This window comes from Ambystoma mexicanum, chromosome 3p (genome assembly GCF_040938575.1).
Source record: "Ambystoma mexicanum isolate Mex_15411 chromosome 3p, UKY_AmexF1_1, whole genome shotgun sequence".
Lineage (NCBI taxonomy): Eukaryota > Metazoa > Chordata > Amphibia > Caudata > Ambystomatidae > Ambystoma > Ambystoma mexicanum.
In genome coordinates, this window is record NC_090925.1 from 586,836,516 (window position 1) to 586,855,569 (window position 19,054).

Genomic DNA, 19,054 nt, shown 5'->3' on the forward strand with positions numbered 1-19,054 from the left:
ATAGGACACACGTTCTTCTATCACACACGACAGCAGACGGGACACAACACAACCTTCCTTCACATACCCACAACACACAGGAGACAACACCACGACCTCACAGCATTGGCCGGCCCGTGGTCGCACTCATCCACTCCTGGAAACAATGAGTAAACATGCATGAGAGGATGATCCTCAAGGGAGGGTAATCTCTCTTGTAGGTAAAGGAAAATGTGTCTCCACGCCCTGCCGCACTGTGGCAAAATCTAAATCACAAAGGCACACCATTCCCTCAACAGGCGAGCCAATGGAATGCCCATGTTAACAACTCAAGGAAATCTCACAGGAGGCAAGGGCACGGGTGTTTGCGCCTGCTTGTGGGAGTCTGTCCTCACTGGAACTGCTGCTACCTGGAAGCCCCGCCCACTCCTGGATATTATTAGTGGGCTTTACCCGCGAGGGTGAAAGCCCACAGGAAGCAAGGGAGCGGGTGTTTGCGCCTGCTTGGGGGAGTCTGTCCTCACTGGAACTGCTGCTACCTGGAAGCCCCGCCCACTCCTGGATATTATTAGTGGGCTTTACCCGCGAGGGTGAAAGCCCACAGGAAGCAAGGGAGCGGGTGTTTGCGCCTGCTTGGGGGAGTCTGTCCTCACTGGAACTGCTGCTACCTGGAAGCCCCGCCCACTCCTGGATATTACCGGTGGGCTTTTCCCACAAGGGTGAAATCCTGCGGTAGGCAAGGGTGCGGGTGTTTGCACCTTCTTGAGTGTTTGCGACTTGCAGTGGTCCGGAGTGGAAGTGTCCACTTAACTGGAAACAAGGTGAGCAAGCACGTGAGACATGAGTCCAGGGGGCGGGGAGTCTTTCTGTCATAAAGATTGGTCTGGATACTGCTGAGGAAGTATAGGAGTTCTGGCAATGGAGGAAACAGTGTAGTTCCTGTCACCCTTTCCTCACCTTTTCCTCTGCAAGTCTGCTCTCCTTTCTAATTTAGAAGGTCATATCTAGCCGCACGTTTAAGGCGGTTAGAAGAAAGTGGGGGTGGGGGTGTCAGGTTCCTCAAGGCAGTGCTGGAGATCAGTCTATGGATGCTGTTGCCGATTCTGGCAGGGTCCCTGCTTCAGCTCCTGCCGACACTTTCTGTGCCTCGGGGGGAGTAACGAGGGAGATAACCCGCGAGAAACCTAGCAGCAATCTCGGTCGTAATGGGGAGGCTTTCCGACGACTACACAAAATCATTCAATGCCCTGTCCTTAACCCCTCAACCATCAGGACCCCCGGGGAAGGCCATCCATGCGCGAACCAAAATGAACATCTGCTCAATACAAATCTGTCCACTATTACAAGGAACCCAGACTGCATGGATGCCATTGAATTGTTTTACTCATTGGGCGGAGGAACTGAAAAGCTGACCTTAGGAATAGCCAAACTAATGAGGGATTGTGACTTACTCGATTGCTCTCTGGCTCCACTTGTGCCCTCTAGCCCGCCACTATCGCAGGTAACCCAGACTGCATGGATGCCACTGACGTTCTTTACTCATTGGGTGGAGGAACTGAGAAGCTGGCCCTAGGTATAGCCACACTCATCAGGGATTGTGACCTACTGGATTCCTCTCTGGATCCACCTGTGCCCTCTGGCCTGCCACTAAGGCCAGCTCCTGGATCTATTTGTCTGGCCCCAGACTCATGGTTAGTACCGAGCCCGAAGTTGTTCATCTCCCGCCTATTCTTGCTCCACCCTCCACGGATCTATTGGACTTGGATATCGAAGGAACTGGCGAGGATAAGCCCTCTTTTAGTTCCACCAGCAGCACCTGGAGCGAGACTATGGGCCTCATTACACGGTATGCGGTAACCATGGCGCTATTAGCGCCATGGTTGCCGGCGGTATTTTACCATGTCCGCCTTGGTGGATGGCGGAATTACCGCCCTACTCCAAAGTGAGCGGGGGCAGTAATTCCCCATTCACCAAGGCACTTCCCCATTCCCATTTTTGCCCCCATAGGGCTCAATGGGAATGGGGAAGGAGCTAATTACGGTACCGCAAATTGCGGTACCGTAATTAGGACCAAGGTCCCTTTGCGGGCCCATTCCTTAACGGCTGCTAAAACCAGCCGTTGAGGTTGGGTCCAGCAAAGGGACCTCGTAGTAAGGCGGTAAGGGTTTTCCAGTACCGGTGCCCTTACCGGTACCGGTAAACCCTTACTGCATTCCGTGTAATGAGGCCCTATGTCAGCCTCACACTCGGAGGCTAGCTCCTTGCTGCGCCTAACAACCGTTTGGTCAGCCAAGCCCTCCACCCAAGGGAATTCGCCCCTCTTACACCCTTCACATCCAGAACTCAACACTACCCGGTGCTGCTCTTGCGAACGTGTGCTCTCTGAACTGGCAATCATAAAACACTGCTATTGGATTTGATTGACTCTGCAGGAATAGGCTAAGATTTGGCCTGTCCCACATCAGAAGCTGCATCTCTGCGTGCCCACATCTCAGGCATGCCTGCTACATAAAACCTGGGGAAACACCCATTTCCATCCATCACAACACAGGACCGCCTCTCTATACATACAGTACATTGCTGCCGCCGTGGACTCACTTCACCCATTGCCGGAGCGTCCTAGTATCTACATCTTAGTATTGCTCTGTCTCATACTTAATCCATCATTCGCTCTAGATGCAATAGAAGTCAAGCTCCATGCCAAAGGCAATCCAACAGAGTCCCCCCTCCCCCGGGGTGTCCGATGGTACAGGTGTCTTCCTCTCGTGCACCTCACTTCAATGCATGACATGCCCCTAACAGCCTAGCCTCGCCTCTGCAAACTGTCTCGCTAGCAGCTTTTACAATGTGTACATTGTTTCTCTGCCACAGTTCATGAGTGACTGCCTTGCTTCTATCCTTGGAGTTTGCTTTCTTTGCTTTTTAGTGGCGATGGTGTCACTTGATTTTAAGGCCCAGCTCTCAAGCGTCTGTATCCCCAGTGTGTGTAAGGGGCTTGGAGGGCCAGTGAAGTGATTACATGGCGGGTAACACCCGCAGAAGGCGTGTAAGTTGACAGGTATGCTTGAGGGGCGGTGGGTAGACCTGCCTAGCCTCTGGGATTAGCCCAGAGACTCTGGCTTTTCATGCTCTTCGCTAGGTCTCCGGGGAAGAGCGTGAAACCGCTGGGATTCCAAGGTAAAGAGGGGCAGTGATGCATGGCAGACCACTGCTTTTACTCTCATGTGCAGTGGCATAGACCGGGTAAGTCTCAGAGAGGGCAATGCCCACCCAAAATCTGTAACGGCCCATCCAAAATCTGTAAATGCCCACTCGGCAGCACTGTGTGGGCATGTACAGATGTTGATGTCACTGTGGTGGGCCTAACTACATTAGCTTCAGGCTCCACCTGTTAGACAATCCTGGCTACACCTCTGCTCATATGGCCCGCAAGTTAGACAATTAAAGGTGCTTCAAGGCAGCATCAAAACCTGCTTATCAACCTGGGAAACCAGGGTCCCCACTGGAGCGTGACAGGCCCCCTGCTTTTGTTCTGCCTGAACATCTCCCTTTGGCGATTGTTAATAACATTAATATTACAAGACCTCACAGGAGCACTGCATGGCAGAGCACTCAGGACAGAAAATCACAACATTAATGCAGCACACATGAACACCCGTGGATTTAAAAGGGAACGTTTTGGAGACATGACTAGAAATCATTTTGATGTGACTATGATATGATATGGCATTTATAATGCGCCTATACACAAGTGTTTCAAGGCGCGACGAGGCAAGGGAGGGGGAACAGAGGGAAGACAGAGACAACGATCTTACTAGGCCAGGAGACATTGAGATCGTGCAAGTGCAGGGAGAGGGGAAGGGAAAGTGTGAGGGGGAAAGGGAAGGGGCAGTGCAGTACATAGGATAACAGTAAAATAAATAAAAAAACAACAAATACAATAAATATAATGAATAAGAAGTGTAGCCAAATGGTGGTGTGCTGTTAGGGGGCTGTAGGGAAACAGAAACAGCCCCTCAGTGTATGGTGTTGCCAGGGGGACAGTGTCGGTGTGCAACTGGCAGGAAGGGGACCTGGGCCAGAGAACAGAGGGTATCCAGGTGACCAGCGCAATGTCATTTTCAGCCAGGAGTTCAGCTGGGGAGAGGAGGAGAGAAAGCAGAAGCAAACAGGAAGGTCTTGAGGTGCTTCCGGAACCGGAAATGGTTCTCCTCAAGTTTCAGAGAGGCAGGGAGGCTGTTCCAGAGGGAGGCCCCAGCCGAAGAAAGAGATCTACCACCAACTTGTTGCTTGGAGAAGTGACTGACCCTGAGGCAGTTGGAGGTGGATGAGTGAAGGGCTCGAGAAGGAAGATATTTAGGAAGAGAGAGTTGAAGATATTGAGGCCCCAGGCCCCAGATGGTCTTGTGGACAATGCAGAGGGTTTTGAACTAACTTAATCCTCACAGCCACTGGGAACCAGTGCAGAGATTTCAGTCCTGGAGAGAGGCCAAGGACAAGTCTCGCAGTCCTGTTTTGGACAATAGTTTACAATGTATTTTTCCTTTGTTTGCATTAAAGAGTATTTGGTGTTTTGTGTAGCAAATTATTGCAATGAGCACCTTTGGCAACATTTGTAGTTGTATACTTCCTCATATGCTAGCTGCTGTTTATCTGGCCATGGGGAATGGGTACGAATGTTGGTAGCCTTAGAAGAACAATGAGGGAAGTAGGATTCTGATTGTGGGTATTGCCTCAAAAAAAACGAAAAATAAAAGAGGCTGAAAATGCCAATTTATTAAATCACATTTATTTCGATATTGTTGCACTTATTTTGCAATTAATAGATGGCGGTTGGGAAAGGGAATGAAATAAGGCTGGGGTATGGGGATGTGGAGGGTCATACACATAGGTGGGCACATTAACAGTGTCAGAAATGCTTGCAGGAGAGCTGAAAACATTTGCTCGATTGTATTACTACTGCTAATGTAAAAAGGGCTTCCCAGGGACAGAGTGCTTGCTTTCTTCAACCAACCATGAAATAATCTCAACAAGGCAAACAGAGATCAATATATAAATTAACAACCAAACCCTAACACATTTGCTTTCCAAAATGCAAGTACACATTTCCCTGTGTAGTCATTTCAGATGACTGCCTTTGGAGGCTATTAACGGTGCTCTCTCAAAGTGAGTTTTGTATAGCATTGTCATGTCTCCTTACAGCCACTTCTGGATACTTCCGAGAGGTGGTGTACCAGTGTAGCCCCCAGAATGGGTGATCGGGTCCCTGCTACATAATCAGACTGCCATCATGCGAAGGGTTGTTTCCTCCTATGGTAGCAGAAGTGAATGTCAGATCTCGCTTGAAGGACAATTGAGCCATGAGGTTGTAAATGCAGGGTGGACAGGGCCAGTCCCTTCCAATGAGGGTTGTCCTTGTTTTCTGGCTCACTTGTGGATGGTCTCTCTAAATAGGCACATTTTCATGTCTTTCTTTAATTTTTAATGGCCTGAAAGCCCTGTGACTGGTCCAGATCGTTACAAAACTAGGTGCCTTGAACCCTACGGTGAATTCCTGAGATGCTCTCAAGCACAGATGTCCTGTGATACACTGGGGCAAAAGTATGTCATAGTATATTGTTGTTTTATTGTTACTCTGTAGAGTGCAATATTGTGTAAAGATACTTAGAGGCGCTTATGGGAAATGTGGTCTAAGAGGTTTTTAAGTTAACAAATTACTGACAGTAGTAAAGAGGTACAAGCACATTGCTGATATGCAATTAAAATAACAAGTAAAGCTATAGCTAAGTGCTGTATAATGGGGCGGGGGTACCAGGTGCTTACTTCATTTGTATATTTTGGAAGGGAAGAGTGTCAGGGAGGTTGGGAGGGTCTGGGGGTAACTATGAAGTTAGGGGTGCCTAGCTGAGGTTGGACACCCTAGTATGGGAATTTTACTTGAGTGCCCATTTCTTCGGATTTCTCTTACATCTGGGGAATCAAGTTCCTGTCTGAGTGCTTTGTGGATGTTATTCCAGCAGGTGGGGGGCAATGGAGACAAAGGTCCTACCTCCCATACTGTTTCTTGAACATAGCGGTAGCCAGTGCTTTCAGTAGCATGAAACACCGAGGGGTGCTCTGTAAGGGGGTGTGGGCTAAAAGGTGTCATGACTAATGGGCAGCAGATGGCTTAGGTAAGTGCCACCGACCCCCACCAGGCATCCCTTCTACACGATCATCAACCTCTCACCCAGGCTGTGAGGGTGATTATCCTTTCATCTCTTGTAATTTAAAAGGTGTAGGCGCTACTCGTTTTCTTCCTTCATTGCAGCGCCGACCCCTACCAGACAGGACCCATTATGCATTATGTATTACTGCCAGACAGCAACAGCTCAGGACATTGCATGGCTAAACTTAAGCAATTTACAGAATCATCATTCATACCCCATTGAGAAGGACGCATTTCCAAGCACCTTTTGAAACAGATGGACGCAAATCAACGTTTTTCTCACATGTGTGAGAACATCACATTTGTGGTTTGTGTAAAAAAGAAAGACCCCACAAGTATGGGTCCACCCACCACCCACACATCGATTTTCACACTTCTGCACTTGCCAAAAAGATGTATATGTGTTAAAACAAAATCTCCTGACTTATTCCAAAGTCAGAGGATAGTTACATGTGGCATTCCTTTGGACCCCCTTCCAAAGCAGAGACACTGAACAGACTCACACACAGCCCTCTTCAGTCTTGGCCCTCCCTGATCCACCTATCCACTAGGTCAGTTCAGTCCTGGATCCTCTACCCCTGCCTAAACCCATGGTGAGACCCTGCACAATAATGATACAGCATCTCTCTCCAATTAAAAGAGACTGTAGGTCTCTAGTAAACAAAACTCCAGCTTCTGTGAGGAAAAGGTGCCTTTCCCTTTAAGAAGAAACATTGTCATTCAATAGACGGTAGTAGCGTGTATTGCAACATTGCTAAAACGTCATCTGGAATGTACGGTAGGCCCAAAACCTGAATCGGATACAAATAATACAATTACCCAATAAATGTGCACAAGATGCAAGAAAAACAAAATTCAACATTACATCATTAACTGGTAGTTTATATAGAGAGAAGTGGAGTTGACTTTCACACATTGTTTGAAGATGTATGGACATTTACATTCTCTGAATGGACAATCTTGGCTGTGCTATAGATAAATCTATAGAATGCCTAGCCCTATTGGCCTGTCCTATCCCTCGTGACCATGCTAATAACTTTCTCTTGACAATGATCTAATAATGAGGTTGTCTAGTTTTAACCAGTTTTGATTGGACAGTAGACAGGTTGGCATGCTGCAACATGTAACTCAGTTGATCATTGGTTGTTCCGGCTTGAGTACTCTTGGGTGGCTGCTTCCACCACAATTGACCAATCCCTTTGTGAGTTGTAAACAATGTGGCAACAAAAAAGAGTACTTCACATCCTTTCTCATGGGACCCAAAGGTTGGCCCCAATTTACCATTCTCAACCTTGTGACTGTTCAGCTGACAGTTAATACTGCGACTTCCCGTTGGAAACATGTTTCCCTTCTCAACCCTTCTCTTTCCTATGATGGTTCTGCATGACTTCATGCGCTGTGTATTTTATGTGTGTGTGGGCATGAGTGTTCCTAATACTTATGAACACATATCATTTAATAGGTGTCAGGTCGTCTTATGTATTCCTTATTATATTCCATATAGTACTTAATGAACTTCATATGTTGGTTATCATAAATACCTATGTCTTTCTTAGCTGGGGTTCTTATGTTGCGCAGTATTCATGATCCCACTCCTTGGTGGATGTTTTACTATAGGGGCCAAGTGTGTGTCTTTCCCCTGATCCAATTTGTCTTGTGCATACTTCTGCTCATTAACTCATTCTCACCGAGCTGAGACCGGTGTCTTGTTAGTTCCTAAATCGATGGGTAGGAACATTGTTTGTTATATGTTTCACTTCCACGCTTGGGAACTAATTGCTACACCTCCTACTCCTAGCCAATCAGCGAGGAGCTCTTACATCTTCCCTCATGGGGACTACGCTATATTGCAATATTTGTTTGAATCAGTGCTTTCCCGTTCAAAGCACGGAAATTAATTGCGCCTCTGTGTTCTGACCAATCGCAGTGCTGCTTTACACCCTGTCCCAAGCCACTGATCTTGTATGTGTGTGCCTCTCTAAGATGAACCAAACTCGGTGCATTTTACTGTGTGGAATAATCCATGAATTTCTAAGGCTTATTAATTCTTAATGGCCTACAAAACTGATTTTGCCCTGAGACCACTCTATATGTTGCACAACTAATACATGTAAGATGTGCTTATATTATGTTTTTACAATTACTACCTTCTGTGTTTCTAATGATAACGCTTATTGTTGCTCGGAGTACACACTGTGTCTTTATTTTGTTTACTATTGTGTGTTTTCAGGCCTAATGCTCTATTTCACTTTATTTGTCTTTACCATTATTGTACGTGGGCAATAGTCTAAGTGTGTGTGTGTTTGTGTGTTTGTGTGTGTGTGTGTGTGTGTGCTGGACGTTGCTGTCGACATTTCTTCATGGGAGGTTCTCAGAAATGTATCTATCCCTTTGTCTGCCTTGCCTAAGGCAAATGTGTTGTGCATATTGGCTAAGTATCTGGCTTTCTATCTGTTTTCTGTCTCGTGTTAGAGGGACTTCCTTAACTTGTATTTTCTCTCACGTTTGCGATGTTGGACATTCATCCCAACATTCCCTTCTCCCGTTCCACCCGGAACTAATCTTTCAACAGACTCTTTATCCCTTAGTTCTCATTCTCTTGCCCAATCATATACATCTTTCGTGACCCATTCTTTGCTGACGTTTCTCAAATTTCCGCTCCCTTTGCATAATCGCAAGGGCTGCATTTTAAACAGTAATAATCTTCATCTGCTGTAGGGTCTATGTAGCACTCAAGGACATTTTCTGGTTCTGGTGTTGGTGACCTGACGGTTCCTGGCAGGCGTATTGAATGCTGTACTTGTACAATCTTGGTCTTTGGTTTTACAACTAGCTCGTCTGCCTAGGTATTCTCATCTTTCCAAGGAGAAGTGGCATCTCTTACCTTAACCACAAGTAACTTTACATTATTTGCACTGGACACACAACAAACCACTATTATTTGATGCAGGCTCCAAATGAAAATTCAAAAGATAAGAATAAGTAAAAGTGCTCTGCATACGTTTGTCAGCCAGTTTGGCATCGAGAAAAATATTTCAGCTAACCAGTTTTCTTCTTTATTGATCCTTCCTCCCTCTTCCATACCAATCTTTAGATGATGTAGAGCTTTTATTGCAATGCTAAGAGTGCCACTGTCAATATCATTTGGGGAAACGAATGTGCAAGAGTTTAAACACATTTTCCTGCTGATGCCTCCCTCCATGGCTGTGAGGAGGTTGAGTACCATACAATTTTGTATTGTCCATCTCCTCAGGGCCCACAACTCTTCTTGCATGGTATTGAGGCTATGCTCTGTAGGATTAGCCATCTGGAGCAAGTTCCATCTGATGATCCGCAGCCACTTGCCGTTCGTGGCTGTTTGTATTCCAGGAGCCGGATAAGATGCAAAGGACAGTTACGTTTTTGTAAAGAGTCGGTATAGGGTGGGTGTCTTCTCCAGGGCTTTGACTGTTTCCTTGTTCAAATAGTTCAGTGTCTTCCATGCTAATGTCTGTGAGTTGTTCTGTCCTTGCACTGTTGGGGGTAGTGAAGGTAACTGGGGCCTTCTGCTTGAGAGTGAAAGGTGTTTTTCTGGGATAAGGAGTACTGCGGCATGAAGGGTCACCAGGGAACACACCCCATTCGATGATGGTGGTAGATGAAAGTATCCTTTGGTTGCACATTGCCAGAAACCATCGATCACTGTTGTCATCCCATAATGTAATGCGGGCAGGGTGAGAGTCTTAGTGCATCCAATATTTTGACCTAGAGGCAAGCCTCCTCGCCCCTGAAACAAAATGAAGATCAAGTGAGTTTCTGTGCTTTTACTGGTTGTTCATGTTGCTGCAGGCACGTCTATCTACTAGCATGTGACGCCCGTATATTTCAGCATTTTTGATCTACATTATTTACAACATCTTCTGCATACCCCAACAGTCCCTCTGCTTTGAACACAGCTCGCCCCTTCACCCACTTTCTGTTCCAGTACGTTGCACCTTCTATATACATCTGTGGTCTTACAGCACACTTGTTATAGTCTCGTCCTTTTCTCCTTATACACTCATTTACATTTGTTTCTTCGAGTCTGATCTGTACTCTGTGTCCATGGAACTGCCCTTGTAACTTGCAGAGCACTAAATGTGCCAAGCACCGTGCCTCTACTGTCGGCACTTCCTTAGGTATGAACGGTCTGGGGGTGCCAACCGAATGCGGGCTATGCCCACATACATAATATGCCTATTTCTTTCATAGTACTTTGCCAAATATCAGTGCCTTCTGAATGATGCTCAGCTTCATTTAGGCTTCCTTCTATTTGGATTTCTCTTCTATGAACACAGAATAAGTTCCTAATAGAGGAACTCCCATCCCCTGCACACTTTCACTAGCTCAATAAATGAGCAAAAAACATTATGGGATATATCTTATTGATCTGTTACACAATTGTAAAATTTGTTATATAGAAAATACATAAACATATATTTCAAAACTTCAAAAACTTTTTTTTCAATATTTCCAATAATGAATCAAAAGCACTATTCATTATAAATTAAACATATAATGTAATGTTCATGACGCCCAACGTGTTTTGAGAATGTTCTCTTCTTCAGGGGCAAGTTATACATTCAATGAATATCTCAAAAGAAATTTCAAAACATATCATTACTTATAGGGGGTAAGTCATGGATTATATGCGCCAAAAAAATGGGATTTGAGCGCCATTCTGCCTGCAAATCCCCATTTGTTAAACAGGGATTTGCTGGCAGAATGGCGCACAAATGCTGGTTTTTTGGCACAAATAATCCATGAATTACCCCCATAATGTAATTAGCATGACTGCATTCTAACTTGATTCCATTTTTTACTTTGACCATATCCTCATTATGTATATTTCTTCAACTACATTTTGTTAGAACATGATTGTACATAAAAGATCAAAGATAAACCATCTCAACAGGATAATAGTATTGTATGTCCTGATCATTTCTGTTACTCTTCTATAATAAAGCACATTACCCAATTCAACACCTTGTGGTTAGAAACCTAATCTGATTGATGGGAGGTTGTTTTCTATTGACCTAAATGATTTACTTTGTTGCCAAATTTCATTTTCATGAATGAATATATGTAAGGACAGCTATTAATGAGTAAATCATATTCAGAATATCTTATTTACTGAGGTAAATCAGCATTTCTATTCTTACCTAAGTAGGCCACTGCTTCTTTAGATGCTAGAAAGTGTCTGTATATTGTCTAGATGATTTTGACAGTCTTCCAGGTAGTTATTCTGGTAAACTCTGTACCTATGACGGAGCCGGTGTTTCCATTTGCACCTGCAGGCGGGTAGCGTTACTCCCGCCAGGTTAGACCTGGCGGGAGTGACACCTTCCACCTGCAGGACTCTGAATCAACCGGTCCGGAAAGAACAGTGGCAGCGTTTTTACCGCCACCATTCTTTCTGGACCGGCAGGGTCGTAATGAGGCCCATAGTCTCTAATCTACTTAAATTGGGTTGATGTTGCTGTCACCAGTAACTGCGTCTTGCTGAGGCTCTGCTGTTGTGCTTGTGTCTCTTCGGAGATCTGTCAAATGTACCTAGGCATGCCGGTTTTTCAACATCACTAGTGTTGGTGTAACATAGACAACCTCATTGGGACCTGTGAACTTTGGCTCTCTCCAGTTTCTGTTGTACTCGCTTGTGTAGACTTGGTTTCCAGGGAGTAGATGTATAGGCTGTGTCATCTCTTTGCTGCTTGAGTTCACTGTGGCCTGTTGGTGAACCTTCGAAGCTGGTCAGATAGCATCGCGAGTAGAGCGCTCGCTTTGACATCCGTGCAGAGCCTGCCGACACAGGCATGAATCCTGGCAGGGCCAAACTCAACCTTTCAACCTTCCGAGGTTGATAAATGAGCACCACACACTGTGGGTAAGCAGCACTCAGATGCCTAAGGGTTTGTAGCGCTATATAAAAAAAAATTAAAAATCTAATGAGACAAAACATTTGTGTGTGTTGACAGATTCTTAAGGTATACATTGAACTCTTCCCCCAAGGAAATCTGCACTATTGTGAGTGTCTGTCATTGTTCACCTTGGTGCAACCAGCATGTATATCCTCTTACCTGTCACCATCTTGTGCGGTGACAAGTGGTGGTCTTTGCTTGGCTGGTTGTGCAAACAGAATAGTGCCAAAGGCAGGCAATATAGCCAGCTCCTTCTTAGCATTGCACACATCTTTGCCATATTTCAACAAACAGTTAAAACCCTAATAATTTGGCTATCTCACTGAAGAATTCATTTGAAAAATTAGAACCGTTGCAGACCTCAGGACATCACATATATCTCATACTGGAAATACCTCTCTAATCAAAACTTTTTCTGCAGGTTTTGCATCATCGTGCTTACATGGACCATCCTCAATCTATCGGGAAAATAGGCATACAATTGCAATCATATAACGATACGTACTGCACCTGTTTACCATGTCAATGATATGACATGAAGTTCCTTAAAGGGCCCCGAAGGGTTGGGCTATGTCACACGTTGTGTTTTCAGTGTATTGTACAGTTACCAACACACTTATCCACATCCCATACCAGGTCAGAACTAACCAGTCTTTGCTAATGTCAGCAGCAATGTACTGCTTGGGTGCAAGTGTTGGATGGTGAATCTGCTCCAAAGGCAGCACTACTTTACCTTTGTTGTCTTGTCTGCAGAACATATCAGTGGGCGATAATGTACATCCTCACTTCGCCCATAATTTCTCATCAGTTGTATAGTTCTAGTAACTGCTCCTGTTGTACTGCTATGACAACCATTTTCCTTTCAATTTGAAAGGGCATAGAAACTGCCTGTTTGGAAGCTACGTCCACAGCTGCATTTCCATGTAAAATTGGGACTGTTCCTTTAGTGTGCACTGCGCACTTCACAATTGCTACATGGATGGGACATTATATACCTGAATGTATTGTGGATGTTACATAAGCAAAGTCTGTATATACAGTGATGTCAGCATCTGCTGATGCCTCAAGCACTTCTATGAGTGCTATGATTACTGCTGCTTGTGCTGGGTAGTGTGAGGGTAGTCTCGTTGGCATTACTGTCTGATACACTTCCTCTTGACCCATCACATATCTTACCGCTGCTGCTCCTGTGTGCCTTTGGCCATTCTCCTGATTTTTCATTGACAACCTGTCAACATAAAGTCCTTCTCCTGTTTCAAAAGCATCTTCACTCACTGTGTTGCTTTCTTTGGGAGCTCCTTCATATACTGCACAGTTGTCTACCTGGTCTTGTGATTCAACGTGTTTGGCTATATCTATTTGTGCACTGGTTGTGCTAGAATTTCACTGGTGCTGCATAGTGCTGGTACTACTGCGGCTACACTAGTGTAGTGCATGCCTGGTGTAGCGCACACTATCCCTTTGTCTGTGAATGAAATTGTCATGTACAGTTTACTCAAAATATCTCTTCCCAGTAGATTACCAGGTGTCTCTGTGCTGTACAATAATGGTGCTAACATTTCCTGCGTCCCTTTTGTAATGGGTAAGTCTTCTGTGAATGGAACCTTGGTAATAGCCCCAGAGAATCCCTACACATCCACGCTTCGTTGGGGAAAGGAAACCTACCCTCCTTTACACAGGACATGGTGGCTCCTTTGTCCACCATAAAGGTGAATATCCTGTCACCTAGCTTTACACCCACCTTAGCTTCTGAGCCCGGTTGACTGATAGGACTGGACATGGCAGGGCTCGTTGTGGGCTGTCCTATTTTGACTATATAATTGTCCCCAGGAGCAGGAATCAGCTGCCTCCCAAGACACTTGCTCCTGTGTAATGTGTTACTATCCCTCGTGGCAATGCATTCTGTTATTATGGTGGTGTAGTAGCTTGGGAAGGCACTTGTTGTTTGGCATTCTGAGCGACATTTGGGGTTGGATACTGAATGGACCATCCCTGTGTGGGGCTGCTATCTGCACTGGGCCTGGAATTTGAGGTTGTGCGGACCCTGGGGCATATGCCCTATATGCTGGTACCCTGTAAAATGAGTCATAAGCAGGATACTGATTTGGGGGGCACACCTGGGTGATACTGCATAGGAGGCCTACTTCAACAATCATGTTCTATGTGTCCCAGTTTTCCACATGCCCACCATGCCCCTCCAAATCTCAGTCTTAATACTCCAAATTCCCCTCCTCATCCTCTCTGGGAATGACCTTGTGCTCCCTGGACCCCTCCCATGTCCCTTCTGTCACTTCCCCAGTTACCTGTCCATCCATGTGGTGATTCATGTTGTTGCCGCCCATCTGCGACACTCGTGACTACTGTACCTTCCATGCTTGTCTCTGCTAAAATGTCCTGTACCAATGTTGCTTCTGCTCACTGTGCTTGCTCCTCTTTTTCTTTCTTTCTCATACTTTTGCTTACAGTAATACACTATGTACGATTGTATCTCGCCCTATCCTTTTGCTTCGATGCCCACTATTTGATCTAGGTCTGCCTGTACTTCTATTGGAAGACCTCTGCGTAACATGTGGTAAAATATTGGTATGCTTTTATCTCATGATTCCCCTGACTCTTCTCACCACATTTCCTGAATTGAATGAATGTATAATGTTGGGTCTTCATCAGGACGCATTGTCCATGTCATGATAGATCCTATATCAAGTTTGTCTGGTTATGCCCTTCTCAGAGCATCACATACATGGGTTTGGCAATTATTGAATGGAGCCCCATCATGTGTGTCACTCTCTAATCAAACGTCTGGGTAACCTGCCTTTTCCCAAATTGTGTTAGTCTGTTCCCGTAATATAGTGGCAAGTATTTTTTTATTTTTTAAATTTTTACATTTATAAAGTGCACAAAGCAGCCCTTGGGCACCGCAGCCCTCTTACAAGTAGGCTTACGTAGTTGGACAGGGATGATTGCATGTCTGAAGTTTGTGGGGTTACAGGAGAACCTGATACAGGATAGGTACAAGTACATGAGTTACTGGTTACAGAGGACAGAGAAAGATATGTCTGTGTAGGTGGTTCGAAGGGTTACAGGTGAACCAGCTACATCCAATACATTAAAGCACATTCAGGTACCAGGAGGAGTTATGCTAGGAGTGGGTGTGTATTAGATGAACAGTAGGCTCTTCATGTCTTACACTGCTAAGGTGTCTCCCACGGTCTGCTTTTCTAATGCATAGTTCCATTTTCCTGCTCCTGCAGTGAGTGTGGGCAGTGTTTTTATCAAGTTGTTTTTGTCCATGTGTGGCCAAGGCACATACTGGGATCTCCCTACTACTTTCTTCCCTCTTACTACTGCTATTGAACATTGGCGTGGTCTGAGCCTCTCCCCCCATGAAGTTCTCCCTCTCTGTTCGTCCCCTATTTCGCAGTGCTCCTCGCCTTGCTCCTGTTCACTGTCACTCTCTGTTGCTTCTGACTTGTAGTCGTAGCTTTGCTGATTTTGTTCCCGACATGGCATGCCCTCTTCATTTCGTCCTCCCGTTCACATTCCCTCTTCTGTGTCTATTTTAACATCCTTGTTCAATGCACTATGCATTTTCAACAGGATTTCCTCTGCTGTCTAGGTATCAACATTTATCATTGGACCCGGCCTTTCTCTCTTTTTCTTCATTACTCTTTGAAGCTCCTCCTCTGTCTTCTGGATAGCTGCTTCTAGATCCCTATGTTCTCGATTTTCTAGTTTTGTTCTAATGGGTCTCAGTCTTTATCATTCGCTGCATCGCCCCATGACGCTGCTGGCTCTGAGTCTGCTCAGGGTTTTTAGCAGGGATTTGTATATCCTGCGGCGGGTCTTACAGCATACGTTCCAGGTGTGAGCGGGTTTATTGGCTAAGCATGCGCTGGAGCCTGTGCCGAATTGGTGCCTTCTTCGGGTATGGGTGGGATTAACGCCTGCACAGGCATTGCAGCCTGTGTCGTGTTTGTGCTGTCTTTGTGTAGGGGTCGGGTTGGGGCTACAACAGGTGTTTTTTCTCCTTGCTTATTCTTCCCCTCTTACTCCCCTTCTACCTCGTTATATAGGTTCATTAATTCTAATATGCTCTGCCTTCTTTTACTGACCTTTTAACCTTTATACATTCACAACAGATGCTTGTATGTGTGTTCAATGATCCCCTTAATTATCGTGCCTTTTGCTGGCCATGCAGTAAACATTTGTCCCTCTGTCCATGCTGCTTACTCAGTATTATATATGATAATCTTCTCCATATACGGCAGAAGATACTTGCACATATGTTCAACTGGTGTACACATGTTCAGACAATAACAATGTCACAGTGACGTAATGGACAATGACTGATTATCACAATAGAACAAAACACCATGTTTAACAGAACCTCCAGAGGTCGCCCCTAAATTGCACCTCCAAATGACCGCAAAAACACAAAGGCGAACACAAATCACTCTGCGTCTCTGCAAGAGAACGACCCCAAAAAATGTCCCTCCCACGTTCTCCACCCCACTCTCCACACTCTCACCAAACTACTCTCGCCTCTAATCAAGCAACACCTTTCAATCTACCATTTTTACAACATAATCAAATAGTCGACACGTAAAAAAACAATGGTTTATTTTTCTTCTTCTCAATCCCTTCCTTTGGAATAGCGTGATACAGTCCACGCTAGTGTGGGACATCCCACTCTTGTTTAAATAGTGCTGCCCTCCCTCCTCTCTCAAGGCATGTTTCGCTTCATTGGCCACTACTACTACTGTGATGTCACCGCTCATCTCTGCGAGAACCCTCTTCTATTTGAACTAAATAGTAAAACATTAAAAGAATATACACCACATGGTTCACTCCTTCACACACTCCACTCTCATTCCAATACTCACTCTCCCACTTGTTCTTGCATCAGGTGCATTTCATTCTCTATGTTCTTCTGAAGACCTCAGATGCCGTCTCCCCTCCCCAAGATGGCCTGCACACCTGGGGGCGGCGCCACAGTCTACAGCGATCAGGCAAGCCTCTGGATAATCCTTGCACTTGCAAGTCTCCTTGTGGTTTGCACAGTTTCTGCTCTCTGCAGGCAGGAGCAGCTTACCCCGGGGAATGTGGTGGAGGAGCTTGTAGCCTCTGGGAAGCCTGGAATCATGTAAAGGCTTTCCAAATGTACGGTAGGCCCAAAGCCTGAATCTTATCAAAATAATCCAATGAGCCACTAAAAGTGTATAAGAAGCAAGAAAAACAAAGTTCATTGCATGCAACCTCAGCCGGGAACAGTTCATGAATCATTCAACATTACATCATTAAATGGCAGTTTATATAGTGAGAAGTGGATTTGATTTTCACACATTGTTTCAAGATGCATATAAATTGATATTCGCTGATTGGACCATCTTGGCTGTGCTATAGGTGAATCTATACAATACCTAGCCCTATTGGCCTATCATATCCCTCATGATCACGCTAATGACTTCCTCTTGGCAATGATTCATTGGCTGTTCCATCTCAAGTGTTCCTGGGTGGACTGCTTCCACCACAATCGACCAATCCTATGAGGTGTGAACAGTGTGGCAAAAAAGAATACTTTAATCCTGTTTCATGGGGCCCAATGGTTGGCACCAACTTACCCTACTCACCCTTGTGACTGTTCAACTGACAGTTCATTTTGTGACTTCTCCTTCCTTTCCCATGATGTGTCTGCATGGCCTAATGTGGTGTGCTTCTTAGCCTCTTGTTTCAGTACCATGTGCATCTCTAAAAAGTGTATTTTATGTGTAGGTGGGTGTGAGTGGTCCTAATACATATGAGCACACATCATTTAATGGGTGTCAGGTTATCTTTCTCCCGCGTGTGGGTCATTGGACGTTCATCCCAAAAGGAACATAAGGGAAGCCATTTCAATTGTTTAAAGGAACGTTTGATGAGTTTTGTACTCCCACAGATACAATGTTGCAATCCTACAGGCATTGTATCAGAGGAAAAACCAAGTTGCAGAAGCACTGTCACCCAGAAGAGAGATTCTCTCCACAGACCATCATGTTGTAATTTACATAAGCACACAGACTAGTCAGTAAATCGAAGCGTGTACAAAGCATAACCAAAGTTCTTTCCATTCTGAAATCACACGGTGGGAAAGCAGGCAATCCCAGCACATCAAAAGCAGCCCAGAGGATGATTACAGGTGTATTACTGACTTCCAAGATGACAGACAGAAACATTATATACTTGTTCCAACGTCCTAAGCCCCAAGCAGCACTTTTCAGATTAGCTAAAACTCTGCAGTGCACAATTTTGTGTTATACCTGCTTTGCCCAGATAATACAACTTCCTTTTATGATGAATTATGATTTCATGCTCGAGAAGAGGACAATAACTTACTGCTTTGCATATAAGTTCAATTGCATCTTATTATAGTTCTATCTGTTATAGATACCTCACCCTCAGAAGCATCACATATCAACGCAAGCAACCTTGGCATCAGCTCTTTATGCGCAATATGTGGAGACAGAGCAACTGGAAAACACTATGGAGCAGCGAGCTGCGATGGATGCAAAGGTTTCTTCAGAAGAAGCGTAAGGAAAAATCATATGTATTCCTGCAGGTAAGGTGGGAAGTTCTTGTAACTTAAAAAGGGCCTGATATGCTTCAGCGTATTCCCAAATATGAAACATATTTGCTTGCACTTAGTATTCAGCGGGATCCACAGGTGCACACATCCGGACACATATATGCTTGTTAGACAATTGAAACCACTTCTATTTGTAGGTGCTGTACTGCTAAGGTAGCAGCACCACTTGAATTATGATCCACATACCACAACGGTAGACAGCTTCAACACCTTTACCGGGCCAATGTTAAAGGGGAAGTTCACTCAAAAATTGTATGTTTCAAAAGATGGGCCATTTTATAAAGGCTCAATCCCCGATTTACCAAGACA

The 19,054-nt window shown here is 45.0% G+C and overlaps 1 protein-coding gene across 3 annotated transcripts in view; it reads left to right on the plus strand.

Moving 5' to 3' along the window:
- HNF4A (hepatocyte nuclear factor 4 alpha) overlaps positions 1–19,054 on the plus strand; it is an 801,419-nt gene that overhangs the window by 598,673 nt on the left and 183,692 nt on the right. For all 3 annotated transcript variants that reach the window (XM_069651329.1, XM_069651330.1, XM_069651328.1), the window contains one exon: positions 18,547–18,718. In XM_069651329.1, the coding sequence (XP_069507430.1) occupies positions 18,547–18,718 (172 nt within the window). The remainder of the gene's footprint in view (positions 1–18,546; positions 18,719–19,054) is intronic.